Source organism: Aptenodytes forsteri, unplaced genomic scaffold (genome assembly GCF_000699145.1).
Source record: "Aptenodytes forsteri isolate BGI_AS27 unplaced genomic scaffold, ASM69914v1 Scaffold17, whole genome shotgun sequence".
Taxonomy (NCBI): domain Eukaryota; kingdom Metazoa; phylum Chordata; class Aves; order Sphenisciformes; family Spheniscidae; genus Aptenodytes; species Aptenodytes forsteri.
In genome coordinates this window covers 242,140-252,207 of record NW_008795027.1, presented here as the reverse complement: position 1 = coordinate 252,207, position 10,068 = coordinate 242,140, and the positions used below count along the sequence as shown (strand labels likewise).

The 10,068-nt window shown below is 39.8% G+C and overlaps 1 protein-coding gene across 5 annotated transcripts in view; it reads left to right on the top strand.

Annotated features, from left to right (window-relative positions):
• The window catches only part of PPP6R3 (protein phosphatase 6 regulatory subunit 3), a 65,343-nt gene that overhangs the window by 19,808 nt on the left and 35,467 nt on the right, over positions 1 to 10,068 (top strand). For 3 of the 5 annotated variants that reach the window (XM_009275994.2, XM_009275993.2, XM_009275991.2), the window contains exons 1-4: positions 4,364 to 4,468; positions 6,689 to 6,921; positions 8,395 to 8,581; positions 9,455 to 9,592. In XM_009275994.2, the coding sequence (XP_009274269.1) occupies positions 4,457 to 4,468; positions 6,689 to 6,921; positions 8,395 to 8,581; positions 9,455 to 9,592 (570 nt within the window). In that variant the 5' untranslated portion in view covers positions 4,364 to 4,456. Of the gene's footprint in view, positions 1 to 4,363; positions 4,469 to 6,688; positions 6,922 to 8,394; positions 8,582 to 9,454; positions 9,593 to 9,782; positions 9,869 to 10,068 lie in introns of those variants that run through there. The other 2 variants (XM_009275992.1, XM_009275995.1) reach the window with 2 other exon arrangements.

Below are 10,068 nucleotides of genomic sequence, written 5' to 3'. Positions count from 1 at the left end.
TCTTGAATCACTTCCCTGTCCTCCATGTGCCTTAGCATAGCTTCCAGGAGGATCTGTTCCATGATCTTCCCAGGCACAGAGATGAGGCTTACAGGTATCTTTCACTAGATCAGGTTGCTCAAAGCCCCAGCCAACCTGACCTTGAACACTTCCAGGGATGGGACATACACAGCTTCTCTGGGCAACCTGCTCCAGTGTCTCACCACCCTCATGACGAGAGGCAGTTCCCTAAGCCTGCCCTTGTGTGCTGTGTGCCCCAGCCCCTCACCATCTCGAAGGTCCTGGGCTGAGTCCACACCCCACACATCAATGTCTTTTCTGGACTAGGGAGACCAGGAGGGAACAGAGGAGTCCAGATGCAGTCGTCAAAGTACCAAATAAGAGAGGAGGAAAGCATTTTTACTGTTATTTTCTTGTTTTAGTGTTTTGGGGGTTTTTTAAATTGTTTATTGCCCAACCTTGAAAAGAACTCCTAATGAAGCAGCTAGAAGGGACCTTAATGCTGCAGGCCAGCACTTCTTCCTGGCAGAACTGTAGTCTTCTGCTTCTCTAAAGGAACAGCTGTCTCAAACTTCTTTGCTTGATTTGTTGCTATTCTTCATGCGCCACCACAGAGGGTCTGGCTTCATGTTCAACCACCCATCGGGCAGCCTTCTTGTCCTTAGACTGAAGAAACCCCACCTCCAGGCCCCAGAGACCTCGGTGGCCCTCCAAGGGACGACTCCTGTCACCCCAGTGCAGCAGCCCAGTGGAAGCCAGGTCATCTCATACCCTTTTCTTGGGGCTCAAGAGATGGGCAGAAGAGGTGGCCTCCCTTTGGGGGGGGGGGGAGGGGATGGAAAAGAGAAGGGCTCACACCACCTGTGGCAATGAATAAAATAATTGTTAATGCTGGGAGATGGAATAGGTGAGCCTGTAGGACAGCCAGGTGCAGAGGCTCGGCCTCCTGGCTAATGTCAGGTGTGGAGGCTGGGCGCTCCTGCGATGCTGTGTTGATGGTGTCATGGAGGGGAGCCCTGGCATGGTGTAGTGGTGCTAGGGGAGCCATGCAGGAGGTGGATCCACTTCTACTAGTTCTTCCTGATCTTTGGGTGGACCCACCTCCATGAGCTCCACACCATCAGCCACGTGAGTGATGGCCATCGCTACTGTGTGGCTGATGGTGCCCCCCCTCTGACGCTGCTTCCTCTTCCTCTGTGTCTCCTGCAACTGCCTATCTGCCTTCCCACACACAAGTGAGCAGCCACTTGCCTTGCTGCTGTGGGACCTCTTTGTTCCAATCATCCTTGGAATCTGAGGGCCTTGAAGTTCAGCAAATTGTGGGCCAGCTGCTGGGGTCCCTGTATTTATAGGGCCTGGAACAAAAGGCAGTAAGGTGGCTTGTCACATTAGGATACCACTGTGATGGCAATGCATGTGGTCAAATATGGCTGTTCTGGGAGATGGGGGGGCTGTGGCCTCAAAGATGCCCTCATGTGGAAGGAGGAGGAGGGTTGGGGGTGCTGAGGGCCCCTTTCCTGGGGATTGCTCCCCTGTGCTGTTCTGCTGCCCCTTGGACACAGGGACTGCCCTCCATCTCCTCTCATGTGCCTGGGCTCCAGCCCCTTCCTCATCCTGTGCCTGGATTCCCCTGGATGAGATAGTGGCAACAGTGTTGCAGGAGGGTTGGGGGTCCTCAGTGACTTCCCACTGACCTGGCTGCCTGCAAGTGGTGCAGTCCCCTGTGCCTGACGGTGGCTGAGAAGGGGGTGAAGCATCCAGACATCCCGCAGACGGAAAGGGAGGCGCAGCCAGCCTATGCAAGGTCTCCCAGCACTCCGTAAAAGAATTGTTGATTGGTTTTGTTTTCCTTTAGTATCTTTTCTAGTTTGCTATGTCCTTTTGGAAATGGGAGGACTAGGACTGTGCAGAGTATTTGAAATACGGGTGCAGTATGTATTGAATTGTTGAGGTAAAGGTGTTTGTATTTTGTGTTCTATTTCATTCCTTTTAACTTCAAACCATCTATTGGCTCCCTCCTCCACAAAGTTTCAAAGAAACTTCACTAGCTTATCATAAAAAATCTAATTAAGATTAGTGTAAGTAATGGAGTATTTCTCAAATTAATTTCCACTAGGGCTCACATTCGTGGCCTGAACAGGCTGTTCTGACACTGAAGAGACTGCTACATCTTACTTTGTATTCACATGAGATTTTTATTCTATGTCATATTGATCTACATTTTGTTTAAGAAATGTAGAAACTGTACCATGAAAAAACTCTCCTGTATTACTGCTTTTTTTTAATTTGTGATTGCTGGATGTAATGTAAAGTAATGTAGTTAAATCTAGGGACTTGAAACAGTAACTTTTATCTTTCTAGCTAATAACACTTACAACGAACCTCACTGCTTTAATGGAAAATAAGTTTATTTCCAAATAGATTATTGGGTAAGTATGGTCTCTATTGTATTATTTGAAGTATTTAGAAATAAAACTATGGAATAGTTAAGAGCAGAGGTTTTACACTACTTAAAAACCATACTATTTTAATGGGATAGAAGATAAAGAATTCCTTATTTTTCCCCTGAACTCTCAGTGCAGAAGAAGCAATGTAAGTATGTTTCTGTATGTGAAAGACTCTTTCTTGCATTCATCAAGTGGAAAAAGTGGGGAATTCAGTTATGGCATAACGGTGTATTGCTATAAATTACCATTGCTTTACAGAAAAGAACTGTTTTGGTCCAGATCTTCAAGCTAGAATGCAGGTGTCTTATTTTTTCATATTATTTTGTTCAAATTGCCCTTGATTCCAGACTAAATGCATAAGTGCTTAATTTTCCCATTTAATAGGTCTTGGGATATTTAATGCTTTGAGGAATTGTGCCCCAGCCTGCAAAGGACAGGCAGTTGTAGACAGCAGGTTTACAATGGGTGATGCTCTAGCTGAGTGAAATAGGCAGTTTAAAAAGTAGTCACTAGAGTGTCTTCTCTGTCAATTTGGGTGACTGGTAATTCTGTTTAGCTCTAAAATTTTTTCAGACATGCACTGGTGCTTAGCTTTGTTTTGAACAGATGGTCCATTTCCAGTGTCAAAATAAGCACTTTATAAATGCTAATATGGTGTCTAATTACTGTCCATCATTTGGAGAAAGGAAAAAAACCAAAATTGGAAACTAATTATATATACCTAGGGACTAACTGGTTGAGGTTATGTGAAGCTGGCAGAAGGGCATGCTTAGCATTTTAAAGAAATCACTTAATGCATTTAAAGGTCTTAAATGTTGGTAAATTCTCTTAATGATAAAGCATAAGAATTTATCTTCATCATTACTTTGTGTCATGTGTGGTAACATAGTGTGGTTTTCTTCAGCTGTAGTAGGCAGAAGACTTCAATTTTTTTCTGGTCTGAAAGGATCATGTCTAAGCTTTATTTCTTCCCTTTAGCAAACAATTCAAGTGAGAATTTCACTTACCTGTATCTCAGAGCAGTTGACAGGTTTTCTTCATTTTGGTGAACTGCTTTCTTTTGTTTCAGATTTAAGTCAGGTGTTTACTACATGGAATGTTATTTCAGCATTCATTCAGAGAAAAATCTGTTAACAATATTAACTAAGAAAACAAAGCAATATTTTTCTGAATGCTAGGTGTTCCTTAGGATCTTGAATTGTCATAACTTGTACATCAGCAAGTTGATGTAAACTTTCAGAAGTACTGTTTATATGAATTGGAAGTCTGTTAGTCTTGCTTGATGGGAACTTTCAGAGATTATGGAAAGCTAACTCAAGCTACAAAAGACAGTCAAATATCTGCAGCAGCTTTAGCATCTTTAACACAATTTTTCTTTCCACATCTGAGAGTTTTTTGTATTATCCTGGATTATTTTGCTTCTTGCAGTATCTAATCTTGAGCACGTCTTGTATTTGGCAGTCTTCTGCATCTTGCATTGAATCCACATGTTGTGATTTTTCTGCTCTTATTGGCAATGGAGTTGAACATTGGGAGTAACACAACCCAATTGACCTGTGGAGTTCATCATAAATTTGCAGATAGTGAAATTTTGCGAAGAGCGCTCCTGATTTGTGGACGTAAGGCCTAATTCTGACTCTTTCAAACTTCAGTCCCATTAATAAAGCATGAAGATAATTCAAAATTTCAGAATTGGTAGGTTTTGAGAGGGAGGGTAGAACAGTAGGCTCTGGCAAGAATAACAATAACTTTTGTTTTTAAAACTTCCATTCAGAACTATGGTAGGCTGATTCTGTAGTCAGTGATAACACCTAAGAAAATTCTCTTCTCTTCAGGGTTCCTGGACTTCCTCTTTGGCAAATTTTATGTTGTTTATTTTTCCTTATTTCAAAGGACCTGGGCTCCTGTTGAAAAGTGATGGAATAATCTCTGGCCGGCACCTGACATGTTGAGGGAGCACCCCCTAAAAGAGCTTGCCTGGGAGACAGTTTGTGAAATAACGCAGTAACATGTTTGCAGTAGTATGCCTCTTTTTTGTTGTTGCTATTTTCCGTTGTTGAATTTCTCTTGAAATAAGTAACTGAGAAATAAATTGAAGCTACTGAACTGCAGAGGGATTTACATCTGGAATTAGCATTGATAGTGGTTACTTGCAAAGATGCTACTTTCATAATTGGGGCAAGGGGAGGGATTTGATCTACTTTCTAGAGGCTTAAAACAAACAAACAAAAAAAACCATCCTGTGACTTTAATAATGCACTAGTTTCACTTGCTTACAGTAAGTCTGTGTGTAGCCTGAATACCCACAAGCTAGTGTTTTTAATATCAACTTTGTATAACTTGATTTAAACTAACTTGTGAGATCAGGTATTTTGAACCCTGCTTGTAAGTTTACTAATACTTTCAGTAGAAAAGATTTTTTTTTCTCTTTTTTAACCACTTAATCCCTGCATGGGATCTCAGTTGATAAGTACTGATACTGCGATTGAAATTAGCTGTACCTTTTCCCGATTTATTTTGTTTGACTCCCATATCTTTAAACAGAAAGCTATGTAATCTGGGGGCAGCTATGTATGCTTAAAACTTCTGACAAAAGGTTAAGCAAAGTAAGGTGGTATTAAGTGATCGGTGTTTAATGGTTAAAGAAACAATGAAAACCCTAAAAGCAATTAAAACTTCTCCATAGTGAGTATACCAGACTTTTCAATATTTAGGCCAAATACTGGAAGTCTTGCTAATGAAGAGTCATAAGGGTTTTGCTGGATTCTTGGACTCGTATCTGTTTTCTAAACTGCTCAAGTACTAAATCTGACACTTCACTGTTCGAAATAGCTGCAGTTTGCATGCTGAATCCTTTTTAGCTTGGAAATAAATGCTTAAAGCTGTCTACCTCTTAGTTTGCATAAGAATTAGATATTTCTGTTTTAGTTTTCGTAGTTTTTATGTGTATGACAAGCATAGTTTGATTATTGTCTTTAAGCTTGCTCCTGCATGCAACCTGCAGCCTACAGAAGTGTTCTCACTAAAATAGTACTATTCCCCTACATTCTACGCAGTAACTACATGTCCTCGCAACTGATGATGTCGCTAACGCACAGTAACGTATTGAATTAATCCTTGACATTTGGAAGGCAGTTACTAAAGGAGTGTTTCTTTCCTTATTTAAATGAGTACTGCTCAAAACCATGCTGCTTCTAATTGTAAGGAAGGTTTCTCTTACTGTTCTCTAGTATCTGTAGTATCTCTTTCAATCCACTTAAATTCTGCATTCGCATAAGACCAGCTGATACTGTGTCAGACGTTAAATGTCATGTAAAAGCCCAGTTTGGAGAAGGGGGAATGGAGCGAATGCTTGTAATGAGCTTAATGAGAGGTGAAAGCAGGAGCTTACTGGATTTATCGTAGACTGAAACAGTCTTTTCTGATAGCACAGTTGTCTCAGTAGCAACTGTTTGCAAGGTGTCTTAGAGCAACAAAACTAACATGGAGGTGCCAAAGCATTTTATAAGGAAAGGTTAAGTTGCTCATCCTTATACATCTCTGTTACGGCCTTTTACAATGTTTCAGTGGTTGGGGCCACTGCCTTTTCATGTGTTTGCATAAGATATTTTATTGTCCCTTGTTCTTCCTCCTGTGTCAAGTTTGTACAGTGAGAGAGTAGGTCCTGTGTTGAAATTAGCTCCAGCAATTTGATGTGTCCTGCCTGCAAATTAAAATTATTATAATTCTTCCACCTTTATAGGTGTGTTCTTCAACGGTAAGGGTGGTACTCTAGTGCATTTATGCAGGTCCATTTTATCTTCTCTCAGCTCTATTAATTGCTGAGCAAGTTGTTCTGAATCTAAGACTGGGTGCATAGATTAAAAACAAAGGTTGCGAAGAGCAAATTCAATAAATTGAAAACCGAAGTTATCCTTTTTTCTTTAATGCAGATTAGCATGTTCCTTTCATGTTAGTAAAACCCTGGAGCTGCCTAACTTTATCTTTGGATGTTAAAATATTGGCTGTTGCTACAGGTACAAAAATTACTACGGTGTATTCAGTCACTTTAATCAAGCCTGATTTTGTAGCTTTTGATTGTCAGCATCTACTGTTGTGTCTCATTTGAGTTCTAGAAAGTTTCTATACATGCAGGTACCTTTGGGGTTAGAAGCTATGATATACTACTGTGAAGTGTTAATACAAATACTGCTTAAATAGATTTGTAAACTTAATGCTTTGTGTATATTCTTCTTATCCAGACCAGCATGTTTTGGAAATTTGATCTCCATTCGTCATCCCACATAGATACACTTCTAGAGAGAGAAGATGTAACACTGAAAGAATTGATGGATGAAGAGGATGTTCTGCAAGAGTGCAAGGCTCAAAATCGCAAACTTATAGAGTTTCTGCTGAAGTCAGAATGTTTGGAAGACTTAGTTTCATTTATTATCGAAGAGCCACCTCAAGACATGGATGAAAAAATTCGTTATAAGTAGGAAAACTTTTGGGGGTGGGGGAGACTTGGGAAGGTGGAAAGAGGGGTAACTTACTCCAGTTAATTTGATAGTGTGTTTTGAATCCCTGCGTGCTGGTGTGTAGTACAATACTGGTATCTTTAGAGTAAGTTTGTTTTCAAGGGGCTTTGTAGAACTTTTAAATAAATCATTCTAATATTTGCTTATCTTTCAAATGGAAGCCTCTAATCCACAAATGCTTCCAAAACCAATTGCTGTCCAAAGGAGGCTTATGAAAACAAATAATCAGAACTCGCATGAAGAATCTTGTAGTTGTGATTATTAAGAAAGTAGTTGAATGAAAAACCCTATTTGGGTAGTATAGTTAAGTGCTTAGCTTTGTCTTATCGATGGTTGATAAGATGTTTTGAAGATGCTTATTTAGAAGGTCTATAGCACTCCTTGGAAGAAGGTACTTAACGTCTAATTGCTGGTGTTTTCCTTTGCAGAGCTAGAACTGTAAGAATTGGGTACGGCCATGACTTCAGCTAGTTTGCTGAGAAGGTTCAAACTCAAAAGTCAACTTAGCAATTCGTATAAAAGCACTTCTACCATTTTTGGCCTATTTTAGAGTTGTCTATGCAGAAAGCTGCTTTTTTTCTTAATATGTAAAAAAACAATGTGAAATAAGCTACACTGTTAGTTGCAGCACTTTACCGTTTCTGGTAAACCAAGCCTCCTGTAAGTGTTTCTAGTAGAGTTTGAAATTGAAGCATCTTTCACTTAGAAACCTTAAGCTGCTGATGCTGTCAAAATTACCTTTAGTATGAGTGGGTGATAGTACTGTCAAATACAGGAAATTACTGGTCTTGATGGCCTCTTAGTTTAATTACTCAGTGTTCTGAACTGTGCTTCTGACTGTCGTGAAGCAGTACTAGCTGGTTTTGCAGACTTTGTCAGACTTTGACTAGTTTACTAAATTTCTACATAATTGCAATATATATTAAAAATATATATATATATAAAATCCTGAAGCTATTCTTTTTGAGCTTTTTTAATATAATCCCTGTTATATTAGAAAGGGCAAACACTGCTCCCTCCCCAGTATCAGTCCAGTACTATCAGTCTGCTTAACTTCTTGGTAACTAACTTTTTTCCCTTCAAAAAAAGTGGCTTCTGAAATGAGAGATCAGTACTTGAACAGGTGGATTTAATGATAGAACAGATGGATTTAACAATAGATCTTAAAATAAAAGTTCGCCCTTTCCTTTCCCCACTTCCCTAGTGTTGTCCTATTGCTGCTGAAGAACAGAGTAGTCCATTTCTACAAGCTCTGTTCTTTCATTTAAGGCTGAATGTGCAGTTATGTTACCTTGCAGTAGTTTGCTGCTTTAATTAGGGCAGACAAACCCTGCTTGAAAACTTGATAAGAAGCTTACTAGGTTCTGAATTCAGAGCTGGAAGTATGACAACATTGAAGTATGAGATATTATTTCTTTCCTTTTCCCCAGATATCCAAACATATCGTGTGAGCTGCTTACATCAGATATCTCGCAGATCAATGATAGGCTGGGAGAAGAAGAATCCTTACTTATGAAACTGTACAGCTTCCTCTTAAATGAATCTCCTCTAAACCCTTTACTAGCCAGTTTCTTCAGCAAGGTGCTAAGTATTCTTATAAGCAGAAAACCAGAACAGGTAAATATTTACAAGCTCTCCAATTTAACAGGTGCTCTAATAAAGTCGTAGTACTCAGCAATGCTGCTTTAAGACTACACATTTGAGGAATAGCAGCAGAGTCAAAAAAGAGCATTTAACTTCTATACTAACTGAAGACACCAACTTTTTATGGTATGCACAGGATTAAAAAAATATATCTGGATGAGTAAAGATGTATTTGATTCAGATTTGCCTGAGCTATTTGTGCAGTGTGTGAGTGCTTACCTTTTAGCTTAGCTCAGTATTTTATATGATGATATTTGCATTAATTGCTGTTAGAAGTGAAGGTAAGTGAATTGAATCAGTGGGAGTGGGTCTGATTTGGTGTGAAGAATTATTATAGAACAAGGTAAGAGACGTTTGGAGTCCTTGTCGTACTTTGTGTTCATGAGGCCCAGTACTGCAACAGCTGTAATGACTGGCTCTCGCACCTGAGCAAATTAAGTCTGTGACTCTGTTCTGCATCTTTAATTTAGCAAGCTCTGTGTTTGTATTATGTTAAGGTTTTGCTGTGTCAAGCTTTGCTCACTAAGCGGGGATGAGAACAATTCATACCCAAAAGGAAGGTTGACTGTGCATTGGATTATAAGTAGTTTATGGTCAGCAAGTTGGGCTTGAGAGGAAGCCCAAGACACACTGCACATAGTATAGATCTGTCCTGTGCCACTTTTGCTACTCTATACACATGTATTATTTTATCTTGCCTTGTACTGCAAGCTTTAAGTGGCAAAAGTGTTTAAGAAGTTCTCATTTATTTTCTCCATTTGGTGGGAGAGAGAAACTAAAACTGGTTGGTGTAATTTACCATGTAAAATACAGATAAGCAAATGTAAGCTTCTTTTTAATTTCTAGATTGTGGATTTTTTAAAGAGGAAACATGATTTTGTAGACCTCATTATTAAGCACATTGGGACCTCTGCTATCATGGACTTGTTGCTCAGGCTACTGACTTGCATAGAACCACCACAGCCCCGGCAAGAAGTGTTAAATGTAAGTAAAATGTCTCAAAGGATTTTTGTCTGACATGTGAACTGTAAGATGGCTTATCTTCTGCTGGTTTTTGCTAAGTTTATTTCTTAAATGTGCTGAAATTAGATGTGCGGGGTTTTTTTTTTTTTTGCTTGGAGCTGCCAATACTCTTCCAGTGGAGCCACAGCACTGGTGGGGACGACTATTAAGCACATTGGGACCTCTGCTATCATGGACTTGTTGCTCAGGCTACTGACTTGCATAGAACCACCACAGCCCCGGCAAGAAGTGTTAAATGTAAGTAAAATGTCTCAAAGGATTTTTGTCTGACATGTGAACTGTAAGATGGCTTATCTTCTGCTGGTTAGTTTATAGTTTATTTCTTAAATGTGCTGAAATTAGATGTGCGGGGTTTTTTTGCTTGGAGCTGCCAATACTCTTCCAGTGGAGCCACAGCACTGGTGGGACGACTTAGAAAGCTGAGTGGCTGGGCTCTT